A 26,543-nucleotide genomic window follows, 5' to 3' on the forward strand; every position below is an offset into this window, starting at 1 on the left:
CTTCCTATTCTTGGTTGCCCAGGCTTCACATCACATTTCCACCAGCCAGTCTCTGCACCTGCCAACCCTACCCTCCAGCACTGTGGTCCATTTCAGTCCAAACAGAACAGCACTGTGGAGTCCAGCCTCTTAGGTTCTTGGTTTTCCAGGGATGGTGCTGGTTACACAAGGTTCATCTCTGAGACACCCATTCACAGTTGCCCCTATTTAATTTCCCGGATCGTTCTGGTGTGGATGAGAAATTATGTAGACACCCAAGCCAGAAGTAGCTTTATACTTCTCACAAAACCACCCCAAGGCAGCTACTAACAACTGCATCTTACAGAAGGGGACACTGAGGCTCAAAGTTACAGTTTCATTGAGTTAATAAACAGCAGAGCCAGACTGAATCCCAGCGACACCCTAAAGGATGCTCTCCTCATTGCAGCAGCAGTGCTGGTGACAGGCGGGCCTGCAACTGACTCATCCCGTCCCCATCCCATCTCCTCCTAACTCAACGCAAGTAACTGGGACACTCTGCTATTCAAGAGTCTTCCCTACCAGCAGTCTCATACAGCCCTGGATAGAACAGAGCAATGAACACAGGCCAATGGGTGCTGAAGTCTAGATAAAAGTGGTGAGAGGTAGGGGAGGGTTGGGGGGGCAGGGAAAGTGGGTGAAAGGCCACGTGTGGTTGATGGGGAGACGGGCACAGGAGGGCACACCTACCCCCAAATCCTCCCTCATTTCCACAGCTTATCAACCTTGAGGGTCAGATGGGGTCCAAGAGGGAGCACAGGAGAGGCAGAAGAGCATCCGTGGATTTAGAGTGAGAACTACGGGGAGGAGGAGGAGGACCCAAGCTCTGATTTCTAAGTCGGTTTCTTCTCTTATTCCCAGCTCCTCGAAGTCTAGCTGTGTGGCCTTGGGGGTCATTCCCTTCCCTGGATCTGTTCCTCAGCTGTACACTCAGGACCATCTCTCCTCCATAGGGCCTGTTGACAGAGGGAGTATGGGCCTAGCCTGGCCCCAGCCCCACAGTCAAGTGGGACACCCAGCACTGGCCCAAGCTGTAGCAGGAAAAGGGTAACCGCCAGCCACTGCTGAGGGTGTTCTATGTACCAGCACAGCCAGCGCTTCACACAGTGGTGTCAATGAGTCCTCATTGTAACCCATGAAGGAGACACTTCTGTTCTCCCCCAGGCAACACTCCAAGGCACGGAGAGGTCAAGGCACCTGCTCAGGGTCAAACAGCTGGGGTTATAATCCTACGCTATAAATCATGCTCAAATATCTCCTATTAAAAACAATACAATGGGCAACTCTTAACAGCTGCCTGTCTACCCACCTGTGTATCTATCCATGCATCCACCATCCGTCTATCCACTGTGTTCCTCCATGTCCCCAGCGCACAGGAATTTAAAGGACTAGGTCTAAATGGAAAGCAACCAGCCACCACCCACCCACAGTCAATGCTGCAGTTTCTGGACTCCCACCCTGGGCTTCCCTGGAGGGGCTCCCGTCATTCTGTCCATCAGCCTCTGCTCAGGGAGAGGGCAGTGCTCAGACTATGAGGGTGCAGAAGGCCCAAGAGCATGGGGGTCCAGGACCCCTGGAGCTATACTCCATTCAAGCAGTTGAAGGTGATGATAAACACCCCAGCCTCCTGTCCTTCGGCAACAGTGGGAGCGAGCAGGCAGGTGTGCTCACACGCTCTCAGCTAGTCTCCAGGGGAGCGGACCCAAGGTGCTCGCTGGACCGTCCGCTCACCAGCTGCCGGCGGCTCTCCGTCCCTGGTTCCACCTCCTGACTTGGTGCCTGCTCCTGGGGTCTGCTCCCCATCCCTGACCCCGTCCCACATCCTGGGCTCCCAGTCTGCTCAGAGGACATCTCTGACACCACCCATCCTCTGCCAGTTTCCTCCCAAGCAGCTCAGAGTGATAAACGTCAGGATGGCCACCCCGAGACCCCAGAAGGAGCTGCCTGGTGAGCTCTGGACTGCCTGCTGTGGGGGAGCGTGGGGGGAGTCGCTGAGCACCCTCTGCTTCCAGCAGAGCCGGATCTGTCTCCCATGGACGGACTCAGCCAGTGGTGACTCAGAGCAGACCTGGCCTCCTATCCGTCTACGCCCAGTGCCTGGCACAAACCTTTCTGTATGAAGACCAAGGGCCTCACACAGTTATCCTGAACTGTCAGTGACAGTCTCTCAGGATAGTACATGGTGCATACATGCTTAGCCACTCAGTCATGTCCGACTTCTTGCTACTTGCTACTCTTTGGACTGTAGCCCACCAGGCTCCTCTGTCTGTAGGATTTCCAAGGCAAGAATACTGGAGTGGGTTGCCATTTCCTCCTCCAGTGGATATCCCCAACCCACGGATCGGCCCAAATCTCCCACGTCTCCTGCAAAAAAGCTGCCTGCCTGCTCGGCGGTATTGAACGCTGGGGTCAGCCTTCAGGATATGGGTCCTGACTGCTTCCTTTACCAGCTGGGTGGCCGAGGCCAGCCTACTTAACTTCTCTGTGCCTCAGTTTCCTCATCCAGACCAATAATGATACCCACACCCCACAGGGGTTTTCTGGGGGTTACACTGCCAAATGTAATGGAGTGCTTGGTACCCCCAGCCCTCGGCATGCCCGCAGCAGCTGTCAGCCACAGTGGCGACATTTGTCCTTCTCTCCCCCTGGCCAGGTCCTCAGCCTGGCTACCTGCCCCTTGCCCACTGGGGCTGCTTTGCTGTGCATCAGCCTTCAGCGGCTCAGAGGAGCTTTGCACTCTGCTCGCTGCTCTGGGCTCTATTTTCTCCTCTCAGCAATGAATTCTGCTTTCAGCATCTGGCAAAGAGTACAAAGTGATAATGAAGATGCTTCTGGAGAGTCACATAAGACGCAGAATGAATCATAATAGTTATGACCAGACAAATCAACTGGAACACAAACCTCACTGTAGAGATTTTTACGTAATTCCACTTAGCAATTCTAAAGGCTCCATGGTTCTAACCTCACCAGGAGTTAAAGCTATGGCAGTTGGGAAAAGTAACTCACTAAAAACAGTTAAAGAAGGCTGATGCGTTTAACCAGTTTCTCACCTCATCTGATTCTTCAGCAACTCCAGCTAGTAGCTACTATTATTCTTGTTCTATCTGAAATGAGACTGAAGCCAGGGGCAGGCTCTGACGCACACCAGATCACAAGTGTGAATGCATGGAGTGGAGCCAGCATCCAAAGCCAGCTCCTTTTTCTGGGGGTGGTTGCAATTTTGGCATAACATATTTTAATTTATCAATAAGCAAAATTAAAAATGATAATACCCTGCCAGGCTCTTGGGGAAAGAAAATGAGGACGTGCACAGAAGAGAATTCTCACTGTGTCTGGGTCCTGGAAACTCCGGACACAGAGCGGCCGTTTCGGCTGCTCTGACATGTAAGTGGTAAGAAACTAAAGAGTCCCTTACCGGCTCTCCAGGGGGCCCCGGTTTTCCATCTCTGCCCTCTTTGCCTTCTTCTCCCTGCAAGAGAAATTCAAACCGGTTATCTGGCTGCAGACACCAACAGGGAGGGAAGGATAGACGTTTTTTGTTTTTTGGTTTTTTTTTTTGCCAGGTGTACAGCTACATCCACACGCGACCGACAGAACTGACTGCGTTTCTGGGTTTCCTCCCCAGCACCACCGTTCTGACTTGGATCCTCTGTTCCGTAGTGCCTGGAGCACAGCGGAAAAGCAGTACACTGCACTGGCGTCATTTTTATTGCTATGGATGCAGAGAAGCCCCTCCTGGACATTCTCTAACTTAGGACACTACGAGTGCATCTCCAGGCCTCCTCTGTTGATGACAGCGATGAGCGGGTGAGGATGCGGCTTCTGATGAAGGTGACAAGGACCCTGAGGACTCAAGGAACTCCTGGAACTTGAGAGGAGCACTGAGAATGACAGACAGGACCACGTCTGGGTGTAGGAAGGCCACCAACACGTCACATTTCTTTCCATGAAATCAAGCTACGACTCCCACCTGCTCCGCACCCCCTACCAGCCACTGTTGCTTTCAATCAAGACACCATTAGCCTCATGCTCCTCTAAGAGACTACGAGGTCTCAGGAGTCTCTGCAGATCAGGACGATGATACGTCACACAGACTTAGGTTCCACGCCCGGGCTACCTAGACTGGGCGGGTTCCGGGGAAAGAAAGCAGCAGGCAGCAAGGCTGAGGGAACTGGAGTCAGAGCGGGCAAGGTTAGAACTCGCTTCACCAACGATGCGTATAATCTTAGGTGAATTACTGACATTCTCAGCTGTCAGCAGCCCCTCTCCTAAACAGAGATGACAAACCTGCCTGGAAGAGTCACGAGGGGGCTCAGAATCACTGCTGCCACCTGAGATGCTTAACCAACCAGCAGCGGCAAGCTGCTCCCGCGCTGACAGGTGCGCACGAAATCACACAGCGTCCCTCATCAGCGCCTGCAACGTCAGTGCCTGGGCACCAGGGGGAAGCACTGTGGACGGTAATTTCAGTTTACTGACCACCCGGGCCACTAGCCAATGCTCCATGTGCATCCGTAACTTGTAACGATCCCGCTCCTGGCATAACCATGGTAACACCAGGTAAGCCAGCTGGGCAGGCCCAGAAGCCAGGCAGTGTTGGTCCTTTTCTCAGTTAAGAGTTTAACTCCTGAAACTGCTTCTCCCTCTGCACGGAGTGGCTGGGAAGAGGGTCAAGAGACCCATGCACAGCAGAGAAAGCCCATGGAACAGGGTGAGGTCAGCACAGCCAGGAGAGCGGCTGGGGCTGGAGGCTGGAGACCTCGGCATGAACCGAGGAGCGGGGCTGTGGTGAGGACTACGCAGGTTAACATGTGGAGAGCGCTTTGCCCACAGACCGCTCTGCGATTAGCACCAGGCACACAAAAACTATTATGGCTTCTGTTGCCCAGGCAAAAGGGAGAGGAAGAGCTTTCTAGATAAGGATGATTTGTTTGAGGAAGATAGAGTAATGTAGAGTGGCTGGGAGGAAGGGCTGTGGAGTGAGAATGGATTTTACAGGGACAGAATTGAAAAGAGACAGAGAGGAAAAAACAGGGCTCAATTCACGAGGCACCAGGGAGGTCAAAATCTTGGCTTCCATCTGCTGATAACCACGAGCAGATGAGTTAAGCACTGGGAGGAAAGAAGTGAGGCAAGAGGGGAGGAAGGAGGAAATCTTCTAAATCACAGAATCACATCTAAGGTCATTTCTTTCCTTTCCAGTTACCCCAGGACTTTGATGATAAGCATTTGGCACAAAATTCAAACTGGGATGTTCTCTCCTTACCTTTACAATGGCTGTAATGAAATCAAACATTTCCTAGTTGCTCTGACATGGTAGGCTACATGGTTGCAGTTTATACCAACAGGGTTTTCACATCCCAGCCTGTTTTTTAAGATCTGGGCACCCTGGATAGGGGACTTAATCTCCGGGGTTGCGTGGCTGCAGTGAGGGCTACTGGCGATGCCTAGGAAATGCTTCCTTGACCAATGGGGGCATTTATCAGACACTCAAGGAGGAAGGGCTCCAAGAAAATCGTTCATTCACCCACATATTTATTTCAGTACTATTTGCCATGTGCTCAGCACATGTGGGGAGCAAAAAATCCTGGTGTCATAGAATCCACAGCCCAGAACATAATGCAGTGACTACCAGCCACTCTTGTTTTATGTCCCCAGATCTAGCAACTAGTAGGTGCCTAATTAGTGTGTCGAATAATCAAATCAATTAATAATGGGGGAGGTGGTCACGGATCAAACCATGACATAAAGATGTGATATCTTCTGAGACAGACACTTAAGAAAAAAGGAAAGAGACTAAGCCTATCCCTGGCCTGGGGGGCAGAGGGCATTTCTGGGAAGTGATGCCTGGGATGAGATGGGAAAGATCAAAGGCATCAACTAGTGAAAGTGACAAGAGGGCATTCTCGGAGGGACACAAACACATGTGCAAAGGCCCTGTGGCCTGGAGAGGAGAGGGTGCAGAGTGTTTAGGAACCCAAAAGAAACCCAGTACAAGGCCAGCACAGCTGGAACAAAAGGACACGTGGTGGAGGGCGGTGGGTGGGGCCTGTGGCCAGGAGAGGCGCCAGGAGCAGGCACACTCCAGACCTGGAGCCACACGAGGACATATTCTCAATGAAGAAGGCAGCAGGTGGCCTCTCTGGACCAGCCTTACTACTAACATACTGGAGAGTCTGACCCTATTGAGAAATACATTGGGCTGGCCAAGAGGCTCATTCCAGTTTCTCCACAGATGTTACAGAACGAACATTTTGGCCAACCCGATATCAAACTGAAAAGTCCAAAACAGCAAGCTGCAGTGGCTCAGATGGTAAAGAATCTGCCTACAATGTGGGAGATCCGGGTTCAATCCCTGGGTGGGGAAGATCCCCTGGAGAAGGAAATGGCAACCCACTCCAGCATTCTTGCCTGGAGAATCCCATGGACAGAGGAGACTGGTAGGCTACAGTCCTTGGGGTCACAGAGAGTCAGACACAACTGAGTGACTTTCACTTCACTTCAATTTTGCAATATGTTTCAAGAACCTTAGATATTATTACATTCTGACAAGTAGACTTACACTCTGACAAGTAGACTTCACTTTTGGGCACATTCCTACACAAGTAAGGAAAGTGCTATGCATGTAAAATACTCTATTGTAGATTTTTTAAATAGTTATAAATTTTATCAGGCAATAAAGAATAATCATATATATTTTGATACATTTATTGAGTATAGTGTATGTAAAATTTATGAGCATTTAATACCAGTGTAGAAAATAGAAAATGTTTATATTATCACAAACCATTATCAGAGTTATGTGTGTATGAGTGTGTTAATATGTGTGTGTGTGTATAGGGAGAGATGAAAATTTTATTTACATAAGTAAACAACAACAAATATATACATACAGAAAGAATGAGATTAGGACTGACTTTACTTAGTGATTTTTTTTTTTCTAATTTTCTATTGCACCAAAAAGTCCCCTAATAAACATGCTTTGCTTTAACAATGGTGAAATACCATTTTCTTGGCATATTTTTGTAGTAGAGAAACTCGATTTAAAATAAAAAGCCACTTACCGGGATGCCAGGTAATCCAGATGGGCCTTGGGGGCCAGGAGGACCTTCTTTCCCCTAAAAGATCCAAAACACAGAACACCATTAAGTTTCTTGGGCTGGCTTTTCTGGAGGTAAGTGATCTCACATAGAATCGCCTTCATGGTCTGGAAGGAGTCCTCAGTGAGGAGCATCAGACGCTTCTGCCTGGATCTCATCTACTCTGTTCCTTTCCAGGAGCTGCTTCTCTGCGGAGCAGGGAGGTGCCCTGGGCAGGGCAGAATCACACAGCTGATGTGCAGACTGTGACTCACTCTGGCCTTATTACACAGACTCAGGGGGAATTAGGGCTTGGAAGGCACAGTGGGAAGAGACTTAGGGGTCCACGAGACCTGGGTCCGGATCCCACTCTGAGCTCTGTCCCCAGACTGCCTGCATCTCAGGAGCCTGCCTCACAGCACAGACACAGCACCTGCAGGGCTTCTGCACACAGGACGCAGGACAAGAGAACTGACCAGGGACACACACAACAGGTGGTTTTGTTATTGCTGCCCTCTGATCCAGAGGTTCCCCAACTTTCTCCCATCCATCGTGGCGTTTAGTATCCCTTCTCCTCTATGAAATCAACTTTGAAGGATTGTGTTTACCAAGATGACTTAATTAATACTTCCTTTCCATTTTAGTCACCAAAAACACACACCACAGTCAACCAGATGGGATAATCAGTGTTACCATTTTTTATCCCAGTGGGCTTATTTATATTATCCTGTGTCCCTACCATGAGTGTTTTAGAAGTCCTGATAACTTCTGAATCTCCTGTCGGTGCTTTTTCTTTGCAGTAAGACACTGCTGTTAGGTTTTACACTCTAATCCACATTCCACATTTGGAATTGACAACAACTTGTAAACATCTCTGTAAACTTACGTTGCATGATATTTGAGACATTGTCACTTACACAAATGTAAAATAATCACAAAGCGAACAAAAAAATTTCACCTCCTCCCTGTATCATGACACCTGCAAACACATTAACAAATTAAGTGGGTTTTTTTTTTTGTCAACTTGGGCCAAATAGTCAATCACCATTAGGTATTTTTAAATAGCAATAACAGAGCTTCCCAGATGCCTCTTTGGATGCTTATTATTCCCAAGATCCTACTATGTAAACACTAGTAATCTAGGACAAGAGTCAGCAAGCTCTGGCTCTCAGGCTGTTTGTACAAAGTTTTATCAGAACACAGTCTCACCCATTAGTTTACACATTGTCTGTGGCTGATTTCACCTTATTATGGCAGAACTGAATATCTGCACCAGAGACCATATAGCCCACAAGACTAAAATATTCACTGTTCAGGGTTTTTTCGCTCCAATCAGGTGAGTTGAAGACTCAATAAGGAGTCAATATGGTTGTTCCTAAGCCTATTTTCATGACTTGCTGCTTGCTCTAGAAATTATGCAATTTAATTTTTCATTAGATTACCCAATTAAATTTAGATGGAAAGAAGAAAAACAATGATCTTTTTATGCAAATTAAGATGTTGAAAAAATGCAAATTAAGATGTTGAACTTGATAAAGGTGAGACACTCACTGTCTAAACAGATAGCTGATAGCTGTACCTTCAGAAGATAGCTGTAAGAGATTAGCAAAAAATCTTAACAAACTAGGATCCTACATTCAAACTGCTTCACAAGTGTTGTTATATATACAAACTACTTTTTAAAAAAACAACAAGTAGTAAATGGGTGGATATTCTTTCTACAAGAGACTCTATTCAAAGGAATAGAAATAAAAATGAGGGCCTTCATTCTGTAAAAAAATTGGCAAGTGGTTTATATGTTTTAATTCAAAATGCAATAGGAATATTTTAGATTTCTCTGTGTAAATTCTTTAATTTTATTTCTGTTTTTTAACTACCAATACTCATTGTTTGTGCCAAGAAAACTTCAGCTGTTTTGTGGTTTGATGTTTATGTTGAAATATGAGGACCATGGACAGCTTCAAGCACAGGCATAACTTGCAAGGACAGAATCAATGTCTTATTTAATGCTGTTTAATTCCTAGGAATGCGAGGATTTACATCTGGGCCCCAAATCTTATTTCCCTCGGGCAAACAGTAAGTTAGTTTTTATCAGGGAAATCTTTTTCTGTCTGAGAATCAATAAAAAGCTGCCTGTAGTATGGTTCGTATTTTATTCATCCTGGAACTTCTAGGTGGGCTGCTTCTAAAGGATCTGCTGCTGCTGCTAAGTCGCTTCAGTCGTGCCCGACTCTGTGCAACCCCATAGATGGAAGCCCACCAGGCTCCCCCATCCCTGAGATTGATCAGCCAGATGGAAAGAACCATGTGGCTCTTACTTTTCAATCTTGACATCCCCCTGCCCCTAAACCACTATCCCACACAGTGGGTCAGCGTGGAGTAACAGAAAGAACGCCAAAATGGGAATTTTCAAACTGACTTCACTCCTAACTTGGATATTAATTTTCTGTATGACCTTGGATGAGTGACCTCTCCCCATCTGCTTTGTCTCCTCATCTGAGGAGGAGGAATTCTCCTGGCTGATCCCTAAAGTCTTCCTGGCATCAGAGTCCAGAGATACCAGGGCAGAGTTGACCTGCTTACTAGCAATAGTCCTACCTGAAACACGACCCTGAGATTTCCGTAGAGTGGGATCTGCACCTGGCCCTGACACTTCCTCACTGCGTGCTCCCGAACTGGTAGCTGCATTTCTATGATGCCCACTTTCCTTATTTATAAAATAGAGACAATGATTTCTATTGATAAGAGGCCATCAGATGAGATAAGAGGTTTTAGGGGACTGTAAATCCCTTTAAGAGACTACGCATGTAGTGACTACAAACACAATGCCTGCTAAAATAATGTTGATTTTTGCTTTATGGTGCTGAAACCAAGAATGGTCCTACAGCTTCATGTAATGAAGTTAATGCTGGTTTCTGAGATAAAAGTCTTGGGTCCCAACCAAATCGACCTGTGTGTTTTTAGGATCCTAACTTGCAACTTCCGTTTTCACTCTTAACTTCACTCTCATTTCACTCAGGGCTTTCTGAACAGCTGGGTAACAGTGGCGACTCCTGCCTTACATGCCGCTCATACCACAGCCTCAGGATGGAGCGGCTCCAGGCTTTCTAGTCCTCTGCGCCTGTTCCAAGTGGAAACCACACCAGAAAGGGCTAGAGAGATGGGGTTAAACCTTGAGCCAGTGTGAACTGGTCGTAAACTGAATTTTGGAACTGCCGATAGCCAGGTCATCTTACCCAAACCTTTCATTTACAGGCTTGCTAATCAGGGTCCTAACAGAAAGCAATTCCTCCTGCGGTTGACTAGTAGTCAATTGACCCTTGGAACATGGGCCATGGGAGTCAGGGAGGACCAGGGCAGGGCTTGCAAGCACCTGAGGTTCTGGGAAGGTCCAAACACACACTGAAGGCAAATCCTGTCCATTGAGGAACTTACTGGGGGTCCTTGGATTCCTGGTGGTCCGGCAGCCCCTGCTATTCCGTCTGCTCCCTAAGGAAGGTAAACCAGAAAGCCAGTTGGTTGTGTATCTGAACAGAGGTCGTCAGCACCTCTTCTTTGGGCATGAGGCAATGCACAGAACTGGCACCCTGTGCCCCTTCACAGCTGCCTGAACTGGGAGTATTTCAGAGGTGCCCCCCCTCTCCCATCAGGCTGCGATAGCCCCTGGGAACACAAAGATGCTGGGAGGACAGCAGGAGAGGCCAAAGCACTCACCAGCCAGTTATCCATAGGCAAGAGGAATAAACGGCCTCCCTTCAGAGAGGACATTTTCAGCTAATATCAGGGAACATTTTGGGACACAAGATAAGAAATATACAACTGGATGTATAATATCTTCCAGGGAGCTAAAGAAGAGAATCGCCTGTATCAAGTCAGGGATGAAGAGATGCAGGGGAAGAGGCATTCCACACAGGTGAGCAGGTGGTGTGAAGTGAGCCCCAGACACTCTTCTGCCCCAGGGTTCCTAGGCACGCTGTTCCTTCTGCCTGCAGTCAAAACTCCCACGTGTCAGAGCTCAGATCACACCCTCCTCATCACGGCTCAGGCATCAGTCCTCAGTGGGATATTTCCTAACTACCAGATTCAAAACTGCAAGTCCCTGCTCCTCACCACCTCTTTTCTGTTTATGTTTTCTCCAGCCTTTATGTCCATCTGACCTCCTAGTATTTATCACCTTATTTATTTACTGGGAACTGAAACGGTGCCTTGGAGATAGTAGACACTCAACAGTTCTTCAATAAATCAATGAATGAGGAGCTGGGCTGGCTGAGTGACAAAGGCAGAGGCTCTCTAGATTAATGAATGCATTGCTGCTTACTGGCTCTGAGGGGATGGTGTAAGATCTCTAAGCTGTCCTCGTCCATAGAAGGTAGGCAGTGACACAGTGAGGTGAGGAGTAAATGAGGCAAAGTCCCACAATGTGCTTAGCACAGAATCGAGGGTACCAGTTAGGAGAGCATTCTCTCAGAGCCACATTTCCTGGGCCTATGTCCTGGGTCCCTGCTGAGAGCTGTATGGCCCAGGGAAGTTATTTTATTCCTCTGCCATCTCAGTTCCTTTGTAAAATGGGGGAAAAGAAAAAGAGAGCACTCATTTAATTTGAGTTGTTGAGAGAAATGAGTAAGGTATATATACAAAGAGTTAACCTGTACCAGGCACATATTAAGAGACTCCCACAGAGGATTTTCCGTTATCATAGGTCTGATGACAATAGTCTTTTCCTGTGCCTGTCTGGTGGCCAACCCAAACCAGGAACACTGCAGGGAGTAACTAAACATGAGATAACAAATAAGCAAGCTCTCACAGTACTTTATTTATACCTTTCAGCAGTCTGTACTCAGTCGTTTCACATATTTATTGGGTGCCTATATTGGCCTAGGTGCGGGCAAAGTTTCAGGAATACAGAAGTGGCCACATCATGATTCATTCATGAACTGGGAGCTTTTTATGACAGTGGTTGCCTCTCAAACGTCCCTTCTCCCTTCAGGCCAACGCCTTTTCCCATGACCTATACTATTGCTATCTGGATTAGTTTTTCTTTTTGCTGATCGTCAAATGTCACTAAATCCAGTAACATAGGCAAATAGAGTGTAAAGAAATTTTCTACATGAAATTATACATTTTGAAACAACCAGATTTTCATGAAATTAAATGATAGCAACCTAATCAGTTCCCTACAAGGTTGTTCACAAATGTGGCCACCGCAGTGCATACCAGTGGCAAAGCCAGAAGAGAAAGGCATTTCAAGTAATTACTTACTGGTGGTCCAGGGTCCCCTGGGGGGCCCATGAAACCAGGAACTCCTGGATGACCCTAGGAAAACACAAGACAATTATTTTAAAGGATTCCCCAAAGGCTTTTCACTTTGTGCAACTACAGATTTCAGATAACAAGCCAGAAATCATCTCCTAACTCAGATAACAATTCTGGATATGCGTGTGTGTGTGTATACATAAATCCACATATTTATATTTATATCAATAGGTGGTTGAGGGAGTGTCTAGCAATCTACCCTGGAACTGGATTTGCTTCAAAATAATGTGAAGGAAGAAGTATACAGATGAAACCAAGAGTGGCCATAGAGCTGGAAGCTGCTGTGACCAGGTGAGAAGTCCAAGGGGGTGCTTTTTATTATACTCTCCTATTTTGTTAATGGGCCTTCCCCAATGGCTCAGCAAGAAAAGAATCCACCTGAAAAAGAATCTGCCTGCAATATGGGAGACACAGGAGATGCGAGTTTAATCCCTGGACCAGGGAAGATCCCCTGGAGGAAGTGATGGCAACCCACTCCAATATTCTCACCTAAAAAAATCCCATGGACGGAGGAACCCAGCAGGCTACATGTAGTCCACAGGTTGCAAAAAGTCCGAGATGACTGAGAGACTAAGCACATTTTTTAAAATATGTATTTATTTCCTTGGCTGCTCTGTGTCTCAGTTCTGGCATGTGGGACCCTCAGCTGTGGCTTGTGGGATCCAGCTCCCCAACCAGGGATGGAACCTCGGTCCCCATGTTGGGAGCGCAGAGTCCCAGCCAGGTGGCCACCAGGGAAGTCTCTATACTCTTATTTTGATGTGTTTGAAGTATCCCATAAGAAAAACTTAAAATCAGGTAAATGCATATATACAACTTATACCCACAATGGAAATAGCTCAGTTAACTGAATTATAGCATCTGTGAGAATATTACAGTTATTTTAAGAAAGAGAGTCATGTTCCCAAGTGGAAGGGAGTCTATGTGTATTACAGAATGAGCTAAACCGGTTATGGTGCAAAGTATAGCACCTCAGCGTTCATGCAGTACAGCAAAGTTATGAAACCAAACCAGCCGCCATGAAAGAAACGGCTTCCCTGCCCTCCGCCTTCACCTCCTTCCACAGGAAAGCGCAAGCTGCAGCGTTCGGTCTAGGGAGCACTGCTGTTGAAAACTATTAAGAACAATCCAAATGTCTGTCTTGTTTTTCTAGACAGACATTCTCGCTGAGTACATCATCCAGACCTTAAATGCAGTGCTCATCTCCCTGCCTCTCAGTTCTCTGCCCCCGAGCCTCACCTGCCGCTGAGGGTCTGTGGGGTCAGGGATTTGTCCACCGCTCAACCTGAACCTCAGAGCCTGGGACAGGGCCTGGCATGAAGCTTGTTTACCATGAAGAGATGGAGAGAAGACTTAGAAGGGAAGGCAGGGGCACGTGGAGAGAGGACAGGAGAAGAAAAGGGGGAAAGGGTGGCAGAAGCAGAGCACAAATAGAACAGTCGGTTTAGATGCAGAAAGGCTGGGCGATGAATGGGAGACGGGGTTCAGATCTGCAGGAAGAGCATCACATCGTCATGGGGACCATTTTACAAGGTGTTTGGAGAAGCGGTCCAGCAGAGATGGACAGAAGCGGAGGGCGGGAGGAGGAAAGAACGCGGCATTGTGCATTCTGTAATGAATGACTACTATTTCAGTGAGCGAGAAGCACTAGAGGAAAGTGGGCACAATATTTCAAAATATATATTAAAAAAAAGAAAAAGGTAGGCTCCTCAGATAATTGGGGGAAGGGGAGTGTGACAATGAACCAAGGTGGAAACCATGAAATCCTGATTTAAAAAAAAAAAAAAAAAATCCTACCGAAGGCAAAGAAGAGACAAGAAAAGATTTCCAAAATGGTGGAGTGAAAATTACCTAGGAAAACAGTGTTACTTCTTCAGGGTGAACATTTCATTATGAAATAAGTTCTTACCTGGTCACCTTTCTGTCCGATCTCACCGTCTGCACCATGTTCTCCTTTACTTCCCTTAGGAAAGAAAAAAAGATAAACTTACAGAAAATCTTGCTAGAGCTCCTTTGCGAAAGAAAAATTTTGCGCTGCATTCTTCATCAGTTTCTTATCAGGTTTGTGCTGTGGGCCCAAATAGCTATGTGACCTTGAGCAGGTCATTTAAAGTCCCAGTTGTGGGGCTTTTTTAATCTACAAAATTACGAGAATAATGATTGCCCATCCCATGAAATGTTGGGGGAATAAAATCAAATAATACACGGGAAATAATACATGGCGCTCAGAATACAGTAAGAGCTCAGTAAATATAGTTATAATTGTTAGTCTTTACTGTTCTGTATTAGAATCCTGATTTTGTCATTTACTAATTGTGTGTCACAGGTCAAGGTGTTTCAGCTCTTCTGTTTCCTACTTAAAAAATGAGAAGGATAACAGCAGACTCTTTGTCATGGGGTTGCTATGAGGATGAAATGACTTAAAATCTATAAGGTGCCTAGACCAGTGATGGGTTCAGTGTTACCTCTCAATAAACATTAGTCTATTAATGAGACTATCACCAGTCTCACTGTATTATCACCATGGTCATTATCACCATCACCAACATCACCATTGTCACCATCACTGTTGCTGTCATTGTGGCATCACCATCACAACCACTATCCTTCTCCTCATCTTATCAAACATCACCATCAAGATCATCACTGTCATCACCATCACCGCCACCACCACCATCACCATTACTGTCATCATTTTCCCCATCACTGTCACTATCATCTTTTTCTCCCTCCTCATCATCCATCACCATGATCAGTACCAGCACCACTATCATCCTCATCTTCTTCATCAACTACACCATCATCATCTTCCTTGCCATCATCATCACCACCATCACCACACCCCTCACTACTAGCACCTCTATCCCCTTCCTCCTTCACATCACCGTCGTCTTCATTATCATGGTCATCAAGACACAGCATACAACCTACCAAAAATACAGTCTTACAAACTAATCCTGAAAGTAACATTCAAAGGTTCTGATCTCTCTTAACTGTCACCTACTTAGGCTTACTGGATTAACAAGTGTATGCCAGTAAAATGTTATTAAACAAAAACATTTTAGTTCCTTTGAGAGAATAAATTATGCATTAAAACCTGTTGGCAATTAATCAGTCTTGGCTGTGGTTCCAGGCCTGTCTTCCCTTACCTTTGCATCTTTGAAAGATCATGTTCCTTCTTTGCCCTGTTTGTTCATTCAGTAGATGAAGGAGCGGGGATGGTGAGTGACAGGCCTATCTCTGAGGGTCCTTCGAGACTCCCAAACCCTGCAATTCTCTCACTGAAACATCATGCCCAGCCTTCTTTCCATCCAGACACTGTACCACACCAGCAGTTCATTGATGACAGTAATTACCTAATAACACCCTAGCCTCCTCTCTGTGGTATGTTGGGAGGATTAGGTGCTCTAAAGTCTGTAAAGTGCCAAATGCTTTTGTGTACAGGAAAAAAACAGGTTCAGAGGGGAAGAGCATTTGTTCCAACATTTTTGCATTAAGTATGCCTACCGTTTTAACATCTATAAAGCCAGCACACTGTCTGCAGGCCATTTCATAACCTCAGTGAAAAGAAGTGACAGACTAGCACACTGTTTCTCCGACATTAAGGATGACTGCCTTAAAAGTAAATGGTTTCCTTTCAATTCCCAGTCCTCAGTCTGGGCTTAGAGTGGTTTCTACCCTCATCCCACAACAACTAAAATGTCAGCAGCTCAAGGATCTCCACAGTTGTCCTTGTCTCCTTCTCCACCGCAGCTGGGGATCAAAGCACACACAGCCACCCCCGAGCCTGACTCACTTGCTTCCAGAAAAGAAGACTGACATTTACAGAGCCCCTGCTCAGCTGGGCACTCTGCCAGAGTCCACATGAGGTCTCACTTCATGGATTTCTTTGTTTATATCCTGAGCTGATGCAAAACAGCATTCGATGTGTCCACATTATCTCATTCAGCCAGGAAAACTACTCAGCGAGGTAGGGGGTTATTATCAGAGCATACAGATAAGAGTCCTGAAGACCAGAGAGGTTAAGTCACTCACCTGAGGTCACACAGCTAAAAAAAGTATAATAATAATAATATTTGTCATCTAATCCAGATCTGTGTCCAAACTGTCTCCTCCTGATCAAGTTACTTTCCTGGTTATTTTTTTAGGTCATGATGCTTTGTCCCGCTGGTTTCATCATGTCAAGAGCACTAGATTTTTAGTCTGGAAGCCTGACTGATGATGCTAACCATGTTCTTGGAAGCTTTTAATGCACCAAGAATATAGCCATCAAGAAAAAACAGATTAGAAACAAAACAAGCCAAGAAACAGCCTGCCATCCTGGATTCTATGTTCCAGGAACATTGCTAGTTTACTATTTTGCAAACTTGGCTTTCTACAGTAGGTGTTTACTGAGGATGCAATGAAAGGGCTTCGCTCTTCCTGTTGAAAAGGACAGAAGAAACTCCCACCACAAGCCCTTATACCAGAGCAGTGACTTTAGAAAACTTGACACTATGAGATCTTTCTCTGTCTCTTGGAAATGGATATCAGTTCTTTTCAAAGGTCAGTAAGCCTTTTGCCAGTTCTAGGACCCAGGAATGGCCTTCCTAGGTGATGCAGTCATAAAGAATCTGTCTGCCATTGCAGGAGATGTGGGTTTGATTCCTGGGTTGGGAAGATCCCCTGGAGAAGGAAATGGTAACCCACTTCAGTATTCTCACCTGGGAAATCCCATGGACAGAGGAGCCTGGTGGGCTATAGTCCACGGGGTCATAGAAGAGTCAGAAACAATTTAGCGACTAAACAACAACAAAAAGGACCCAGGGAAGTAGTTCTCGAGGATCTGGGAACATCTCTTTGCAATGTAATCACACAAGAAATAAAGCCCCATCAGCCAGATGCTGTAGGAAACTAGGAGCCTAACTTCCGGGTCCTTTTTTCCAAGCTGCAGAACTACCTCCAGGCAAAAACATGTGAGCAGTTTGTTTTTATTTTGTTTGAAGCTAATTCTCTAAAGAAGACGATTAGTCCAATTACCAAGTGAATTAGGATGAACATAACAAACAGTGCTATGTGGTCCTTTTACGTGAGGACTAATTACTATTCATCTTGAGGACACATACGTCATCAGTCATAGCTGCTTGACCATAGAAAAAGGTGAAGTTTTTTTGTCTTTACAATCTCTTGGCAGAATTGCCTGTGGTACCTATAATATTCTGGTTTAATGCTTGTGCAAAAAAAATTTTATTTCCGTTCTACTTTCTGGTTTAGGAGAAGATTCTGTTGGGTTTTAAATATATTTCCCCCATGTCATCATGTATTAAGTACATAATATAACAATTATTTAGAGGTTATATTCATAGCAGAGGCTGCTCTAGAGATATTGGCTTTTGTGAATCCATCAAGCAGATAATTCTCTCTAGGTTTTTACAAATTGTTGAGAGCATGGCCTAAATTTTCTCCAATTAGTAAGCCTCTGCTATTCTCAGAAATTTTGTCCCTGAAAATTTGTGTGCTGTTTCTCTGCTTAGAAAACCTTTCCCCAAGAATGCCTGTCAATGCAAGTAAAATCCTACTTCTTGGGACTTCCCTGGTGGTTCAGTGGTTAAGAATCTGCCTTGCAATGCAGGGGAATCAGGTTCGATCCCTGGCCGGGGAACCAAGATCCTACATGCCAAGGGGCAACTAAGTCAGACTGCCACAAGTACTGAGCCTGCATGCCACAACTCTGAGTCTGTATGCCACACAAAAGGTCCCACACGACACAGCGAGATCCCAGTGCCGCAACTGAGAATAAGTAAACAGGAAATAAATAAATAAATAAACAAGAAATAAACAAATATTTTAAAAAATTCCTACCTCCTCCTCCAGATGGCCTTCACTGGCGACCTCTGCCCTGTGGCATTATTTTCCTTAAGATCATTTAACTCTCCTCCTGGCAAGCTGTTATAGTTGTTATTAACTCAAAAGAAGGGACGGTTAGGAGGACCACCCACAATTACATGCATCTAACACTTCCTATGTGCTGGGCACCATGCCTCGTGCTTTGTAAACGTTTCCTTGTTTAATTCTCACATCCTCTCTGGGAGATGAGCCATGCGGTTCTTCTTTTACAGATGAGGACCCCAGCTTCACAAAAGTCCAAGTTCCCCAAGTCTTCAGATCAGTCAGTGAAATTCACTCATCTGATAGGAGACAGAACCAGACTGGGGAACCACTGACCTCTCCTTGCTCTTGAGGCCTTGGCCCCAGTCTGATTTTGCTAAGAGTCATCACCTTGTAGATCTTTCTTCTCCAACACATCAGGCCCTAGAAGACATGGACCATATCCGACCTAACGTTATTCCTCCTGACTTGGAAGGGAGCTGTTTAAGGGCATGCCTGGTGGGAATCTCTCAGGACTGAGGCAGCTGTGGATGAATGGAGACTTCTCCTAAAGAGAGCATGGACTAAATGGCTCTGGGTTGTCTTCTGGGAAGAATGGGATTATAGGGCCTTTTCTGGTAGTTCTAATAATAGCAAAAGACGTTGTTATCTCTGCCTCCCAGAATTGTCCAGAACCTCCAATGAGGTCTTCTACTCACCTAGCATCCCCAGTACCTGCAGTTCCAATTACATGATGGGTGGACATGTGGACGAGAAGAAAACCATGTTTTTCACGAAGGATCTAATAATCAGCATTTCCAAACTCAAAGGGGCTTTTACAGCTGACTCACTGGAAATCATGGTCTGAAGACAATCTCGCTTCTTCTTCCTCTACATGCCTGGTGATCATAATGGAAGCCACTGTTTTCAGATTCCTCCCCTCAGTCAGTATCTTATGCTGTCTGAAAGCTCCAGAATGAAGCTCTGGAGTTGGCGGTGTCATTAACCTCCCCAGACCCAAGATCCAGAGACGGCAGCAGCAAACATGCAGGAAAAATCTTGCGAAGCCTGATTTCCCAGATGTTGGATCACAATCACATAAAAGCAAACCTTCCTGATGATGCCGGTGACCAGTGAATACCTAGAGCCTTTGGTTATAAAAGGACACTAACAATGACCACAAATACTCCACTGTGGGCAGCACTGTAGAAGGCTTGAGTTTAAAGCCAAGAATCAAGGCAAGCCTGTGGGTCCTCAGGTGAGATACTGAATTCCTCTGTGAGTCACCTTCCCAGCAATAGGTGGTGAGAAAGGGAACGCTATTAGAATCAGTAACAGGCAGGGGATCAACAGATAGAAGCTTTGTGCTCCTGTGGGAATTGTCCTTGGTGCTGATGTTGATGATAGCATTACCGAGGGCATGGGAGTGGTTTAATCGCTAGGTTGTGTCCAACTCTTGTGATCTCATGAATTGCAGCCCACCACGCTCCTCTGTCCATGGGACTTACCAGACAAGAATACTGGAGTGGGTTGCCATTTCTTTCTCCAGGGCATTTACCCAACCCAGTGATTCAACTCGCATCTCCTGCACTGCAAGCAGTCTCTGGCATTGCAGATTCTTTACCACTGAACCACCAGGGAAGCCCTTACTGGGGGTGTAACAGCATACTAACTAGTGGGAGTCTGGGACCTGGACTCTAGGGATTCACTTTGGCTATACCGCCTACTAGTTTTGTAATACTGGCATTTAACCTTGCTATACCTTAGTTTTCTAATCTGTAAAGTGGAACATCTCTACCTCCAAGGATGATGCTCACCATCACAGGAGATGATACTACAAAGTAAGTAAACTGGTCTTTGGTCCTTAACACACCAGGTATAATTTCTCCTGCTGCTCCCCAAGATCTCATTCTGCAGGGTGACCCTGAGAACTTCTCAAGGCCACCACGTACTCCCAAGTGGAGAAACAAAACACCCTGTCTTTCAGGTGCAGCACTGATTTCTGTTCTTTTTCTGGATGGAAGCTCTCTTTGACTTTCTCTGACTCTGTGAAGGAACAAACCCTCCCCTGAAGGGAATTATAAAGGGACAAAGGCAGAGTCATTGTCCCAAGACACCAGCATCTCAGGAGCAGTTGGGCTGATTGGGAAAACAATTCCTCCTTAGTGGAGGGAACACCTTATCTGTTTAACTGATCTGCTTTCCTTTCTCTGAATAAAGGTTATCACGTGGCAGAGGCCACACCCAGCAGCCAGCAAGCTGACAGCAAAGTCCCATACTGAGGATCAGTGGAAATGACCCATCTGCAGAATCCTTCAAGCAAGGAGTTTAGCCACCACTTACGACCCCAGAAAAGAAGGGGAATCCTCAGGAAACAGCACAGAGGATGCTCAGCTGTGCTGGTGTCTCTTAGCCTAACACTTGCCCAGGGCAGAACTTCCAGTTCTATCTACACTGAGACCTGATGTCTTCAGTTCCCAAAGCAGGAGTCTTGGTTTTGTCAACTTCAAAGTCTCTGCACAACAAACACAAGTTGTCTTAACCTGCCAGCTGGGACACCTGGCTGTTTTCCTTCCTGATACCCCACAGACTCCCAGTTGGTGTCACACCTCAGTATTTTTGTTTGCCTCCTTACCTTTTAATAGCAAATATACCGGCTCCAACCCCATCTTTCAGGGCTGTGCCTAGGGTAAGGCAAGTGAGCGCTCACCTGGGGAACCTCAGATCCAAGACAAAGAATATTTCAATGACATATTTTTAGAAGTAAAAATTAATGCAAAATGAAGAATTTCATCAACTATTCAGTATAAATCTGTATCCCTGCCCAAAGAAAGGCAACGCCAAAGAATGCTCAAACTACTGCACAATTGCACTCATCTCACATGCTAGTAAAGTAATGCTCAAAATTCTCCAAGCCAGGCTTCAGCAATACATGAACCGTGAACTTCCAGATATTTAAACTGGTTTTAGAAAAGGCAGAGGAACCAGAGATCAAATTGCCAATATCTACTGGATCATCGAAAAAGCAAGAGAGTTCCAGAAAAAACATCTATTTCTGCTTTATTGACTATGCCAAAGCCTTTGACTGTGTGGATCACAATAAACTGTGGAAAATTCTGAAAGAGATGGGCATACCAGACCATCTGACCTGTCTCTTGAGAAACCTGTATGCAGGTCAGGAAGCAACAGTTAGAACTGGACATGGAACCACAGACTGGTTCCAAATAGGAAAAGGAGTGTGTCAAGGCTGTATATTGTCACCCTGCTTATTTAACTTATATGCAGAGTACATCATGAGAAACGCTGGGCTGGAAGAAACACAAGCTGGAATCAAGACTGCCAGGAGAAATATCAATAACCTCAGATATGCAGATGACACCACCGTTATGGCAGAAAGTGAAGAAGAACTAAAGAGCCTCTTGATGAAAGTGAAAGAGAGTGAAAAAGTTGGCTTATACCTCAGCATTCAGAAAACTAAGATCATGGCATCTGGTCCCATCACTTCATGGCAAATAGATGGGGAAACAGTGGAAACAGTGTCAGACTTTATTTTGGGGGGCTCCAAAATCACTGCAGATGGTGACTGCAGCCATGAAATTAAAAGACGCTTACTCCTTGGAAGGAAGGTTATGGCCAACCTTGATAGCATATTTAAAAGCAAAGACATTACTTTGCCAACAAAGGTCCGTCTAGTCAAGGCTATGGTTTTTCCAGTAGTCAGGTATGGATGGGAGAGTTGGACAGTGAAGAAAGCTGAGCGCTGAAGAATTGATGCTTTTGAACTGTGGTGTTGGAGAAGACTCCTGAGAGTCCCTTGGACTGCAAGGAGATCCAATCAATCCATCCTAAAGGAGATCAGTCCTGGGTGTTCATTGGAAGGACTGATGTTGAAGCTGAAACTCCAATACTTTGGTCACCTCATGCGAAGAGTTGACTCACTGGAAAAGACCCTAATGCTGGGAAGGATTGGGGGCAGGAGGAGAAGGGGACGACATAGGATGAGATGGTTGGATGGCATCACTGACTCGATGGACACGGGTTTGGGTAAACTCTGGGAGTTGGTGATGGACAGAGAGGCCTGGCGTGCTGCAATTCATGGGGTTGCAAAGAGTCGGACACAACTGAGCGACTGAATTGAACTGAACTTCCTACTTGAGAACTTCTGAATATGTCTGTATTTACATCAAGAGCAAATTGTACTGTATGTTTTGAGTGGTAACTTTTTGAAGTGATTAAAAATGTTTTTCTTTTCTAATAAAAAATTAATGAAAAATAATGCAAGATGAACAAATTATGAACATGTAAATAAACACAGGGCTCTGAAGGGGCAGAAATTACCATGAGACAAGGGGACACGATTGAGTACTCTGTGCAAGGAAAACGAGGGTCTCGTGTAGGCTGGGTCTCATCTTTAATTAACATTTTGGTATGTTGTTCCTCATGGATCTACTTCATTCATTTTAAACATTTCACAATACTGCATTAGAGTCTCATTTAGCTTGGTTACACCTTCCACCCAGGTTCTCACCTCAGTCTTGGCTCAGGCACTCACAGAGGGCTTACAACACGCCAGGCGCAGGTGGGGGCATCTTTGAGCAGTCATCTGGGCCAGAAGCCTGGAAGGTCTCTCAGTCCCTGCCTACACGCCCTCACAGTCCCTCGTCCACCAGGAGGAATGGGAAGGGCCAGGAGGCAAGAAGCCAGCCCAGGGTCGTTGCTGAGACCGGATTCCCACCCCGAGGGTCTTGCTCCTCTGCTCTTTCTCCTACTGACAATTTCATGCTGCAACTCCCATCAGAGGAGTCATACCGAGTCCCAGAGAAAGAGACCTAGTGACACACGTGTCCCTGAACGCTGGGGCAGAGCGATGTGCAGAGGTCACAGCAGCACAGAGCTGACAAGGGGGGGCAGAGAGAGCCCCCCAGGGCAACGTCAGCTCCCTGCCTACACGCCAGCACTCACACACTCTCTCCCCCTCAGCGCTGAACACCGTCATGACTGAGGGCCTGACAGCCACAGCCCCGACACCTGCCTGTTCCGCAGCTGCGTGTCCAGCTCCCTCCTCCCAGGCCAGCCTCCAAGCTCTGTGAACCTATGGAGCCATGCTGCCTGTTCCAGACAGGTGTCTCGTCATTCACAGCACAGTGAATGAGGCCCACTGCGTTTCTATAGCACTTTCCTAATAACACTTTTTTTTAAATTATTTTTTATTGAAGGATAATTGCTTTGCAGAATTTTCCTGTTTTCCGTCAAAGCTCAACATGAATCAGCCACAGGTATACATATATCCCCTCCCTTTTGAACCTCCCTCCCATCTCCTTCCCCATCTCACCCCTCTAGGTTGATACAGAGCCCCGTTTGAGTTTCCGGAGCCATACAGCAAATTCCCGTTGGATATCTGTTTTACACAGGGTAATGTAAGTTCCCATGTTACTCTCTCCATACATCTAAAAATATGGAACGCTTCACGAACTTGCGTGTCATCCTTACGCAAAGGCCCTGCTGCTCTTCTCTGTATGGTTCTAATTTTAGTGTATGTGCTGCTGAAGCAAGCACCCTAATAATCCTTTTATCGAGTGCTAAGTTCTTTTTCTGTACAATATGTTCAACTCTCACTTCTCTCCGCAGTTGTTTTTATTCACATCATTAGTGGGTGGAGAAATTGAGGCCCAGAGAGGTCAAAGATTTTGCCTAAGGTCACACAGCAACAATGACTCAACTCGAATTCAGAGTTATCTGACCCCAAAGTTCATGTCATAACCAGCACTACACATTCCTATCCAGTAGCTCATCTGTACTTTCAACCACTCGGGTATTTGTAGATGAGCAATCTGAGACTCAGGAAGTTCAAGTGCCCATTCCCAAGGTCACTGAGGCAGCTGGTGCAAAGGAGAGACCTTGTATGTGGGTTTTCTGATTTTAAAACCATGATCCCTTTACACTGGGCATTGTTCTTCCTCAAACTTAGGCTAACCAGTGAGATGAGAACAGATACACATGAGTTTTATGACGGTTCACTGACCTGTGGTCCAGCTATTCCTGGGGGCCCTGGGAGGCCTCTGGGCCCAGCATCCCCCTGCAGCAGGAATAGAGAGAAAAAAAAACAAATAGCAGGAGTAAGTGTCTGGACCCGACACATGGCATCATCAGCAAGATATCCACTTCCATATCATTCACTGATTTCCCATAGGATTCCAAGGTCCCTGCCCACCCCCATCATGCCTGAGCAAAGGATATAGGTGGGTGGTGATAGAGTGTGTGGCTGTGCATTCAAGTGTATAACCCACCCCCAAAGTGGTAAATGGTGCAGGAACCAGTCTCCAAGGTGACCCCAATGATACTCGCTTCCCAAATCCACACCCCGGAGTAGAGTCCCCGATGGGTACCACAGAGGCAGTGCTGGCGTCTCCAAGATGATTCATTTCATCCCAATGATAAAAACTAAGCCTCCCCTTTCGTTCCTACCTTTTTCCCTTCTGTGCCTTCTCTCCCTGGCTTTCCTGGGAGACCGTTGTCCCCTTTAAAACCTGGAAGACCAGGGAGGCCTGGGGGGCCCGGGGGACAGTCATTGCATACATCCTGAGAGAAAGAGGAACACGATAATACAGTTACTTGTAAAACAAAAGGTGACCCATAGCTCCAACCCCTCCAGACAGGAGAAAGCCAGCAAATGATAAAAAAGCAAACAGGTAGATGGAGTCATTACCCACACAGCCTATGTCAAATTTCGCGTTTTTCTCTCTCATTCTCAAACCAGGTTTCAGCATTGATATATCTGTATTATTACTGCATGTCTCCCTACTTTCAGCCAGACGGCTGAAATGTAGCCCAAGACGAAGACGTCGAAAGCGCATGTACCGATCTCTGTGACCATCTAAAAATATTCATAGTACAGATTTAAAGCAAGTGTTCAGTACTGTAAGAAACAGCATGTTTTGTCCCTAAGGCCAGAGAGAAAACAATGCTGGAAGTTGAGTTCTCTGTCTCACAGGTTTACCTAAGTGGTTTCCGAACAAAGAAACAAAATAAAGAAAGCAAGAGGCAACCCCTCTCCCCGAGGTCTTGCTCATTGTAACACACACCAAGTATCACCATGCCTGGCATTCTTCCTAGTCCAAGTGAAAGTCGCTCAGTCATGTCCGACTCTTTGCAACCCCAAGCACTATACAGTCCATGGAATTCTCTAGGCCAAAATACTGGAGTGGGTAGCCTTTCCCTTCTCCGGGAATCTTCCCAACCCAGGGATCGAACCCAGGTCTCCTGCACTGCAGGTGGATTCTTTACCAGCTGAGCCATAAGGGAAGCCCTTCTCAGTCCAAAGTAGGTATTTAATCAAGGTTCTCTGGAATGGACCTTTGCTCCTCGGCTCTGAGGCAGGTGAGTTCTGTCCCTGGAGTGAATTTAAAGCCCGGGGAACCGGTTCTCAAGTTTGTCTGTGTCATCCCCAGATCTTACAGTTTGGAGAACAGTAAATAAACCCCAAAGGAAATTCACTGGCTTTACCACACTCTTGCCCAACTCACACCCCAGCATCTTGGACTGCTCCTTCCTTTTGCTGTCATTGTGCTCAATCGTGTCCGAGTCTTTGTGACCCCATCGACTGTAGACCGCCAGGCTCCTCTGTCCATGGGACTTCCCAGGCAAGCATACTGGAGTGGGTTACCATGTCTCCCTCCAGGGGATCTTCCTGACCCAGGGATTCAACCCACATCTCCTGCGTCTCCTGTATTGCAGGCAGATTTTTTACCACGGTGCTCCTTCCATGCCTTCACTCTAACCCTGTCTTCTTCCCAGATTCCCTCCTTGTGATAAAGGTTAAATAACGTAAAACAAGGATGGCTCTCAGAACAGTGCCAGATCATTTCCAGAGTGTTCAGCTGTTGTTATGAATTCATATACTCAGCCAGCGGCTCCCTCACAGCTGTTGGGCGCTGCGCTCTTCTGCTTAGAGACCACAGTAAACAGCCGTCTTGAAGAGCTCATGGATCCATGGCACCAACTGACACAGGCAAAGGCGCTAACCCGGGCCCTTGGGATGCCCCACTGGAGAGATGGGCAAAGACTTGCTCACGTTCACGGGGGTGATGTCTCAGGTGATCTGGCACTCATCTTGATCTCTAATTCAGGATGGACAGGCTTTCAGCAACAAAAAAGCAACTCTGAGCAGTCCATCTTCCTTTTACGTGCTCACTCCTACTCAGTCTTTGATGTTTCTTTAGAGGTGTCCTACTCCAAGAAGCCCTCCTGATTGCTTCACACTGGGGGTATGCTTCTGCCCCTGAGGAC

General features: G+C 46.3%; 1 protein-coding gene and 1 non-coding gene across 2 annotated transcripts in view; both read right to left on the reverse strand.

Moving 5' to 3' along the window:
* The window catches only part of COL22A1 (collagen type XXII alpha 1 chain), a 219,550-nt gene that overhangs the window by 19,362 nt on the left and 173,645 nt on the right, over positions 1-26,543 (reverse strand). Inside the window, exons 47-53 of the mRNA XM_081502987.1 lie at positions 24,723-24,836; positions 24,280-24,333; positions 14,320-14,373; positions 12,357-12,410; positions 10,533-10,586; positions 7,083-7,136; positions 3,434-3,487 (exon numbers count right to left, since the gene is read on the reverse strand). Coding sequence (XP_081359113.1) covers positions 3,434-3,487; positions 7,083-7,136; positions 10,533-10,586; positions 12,357-12,410; positions 14,320-14,373; positions 24,280-24,333; positions 24,723-24,836 — 438 coding nt within the window. The remainder of the gene's footprint in view (positions 1-3,433; positions 3,488-7,082; positions 7,137-10,532; positions 10,587-12,356; positions 12,411-14,319; positions 14,374-24,279; positions 24,334-24,722; positions 24,837-26,543) is intronic.
* On the reverse strand, positions 23,707-23,813 carry LOC145511767 (U6 spliceosomal RNA). The gene has a single exon (XR_014058148.1). It is a non-coding gene; the product is annotated as a U6 spliceosomal RNA (small nuclear RNA).

The sequence above is a fragment of the Giraffa tippelskirchi genome, chromosome 6 (genome assembly GCF_054371585.1).
Source record: "Giraffa tippelskirchi isolate mGirTip1 chromosome 6, T2T-mGirTip1v1.2.pri, whole genome shotgun sequence".
NCBI classification, from domain to species: domain Eukaryota; kingdom Metazoa; phylum Chordata; class Mammalia; order Artiodactyla; family Giraffidae; genus Giraffa; species Giraffa tippelskirchi.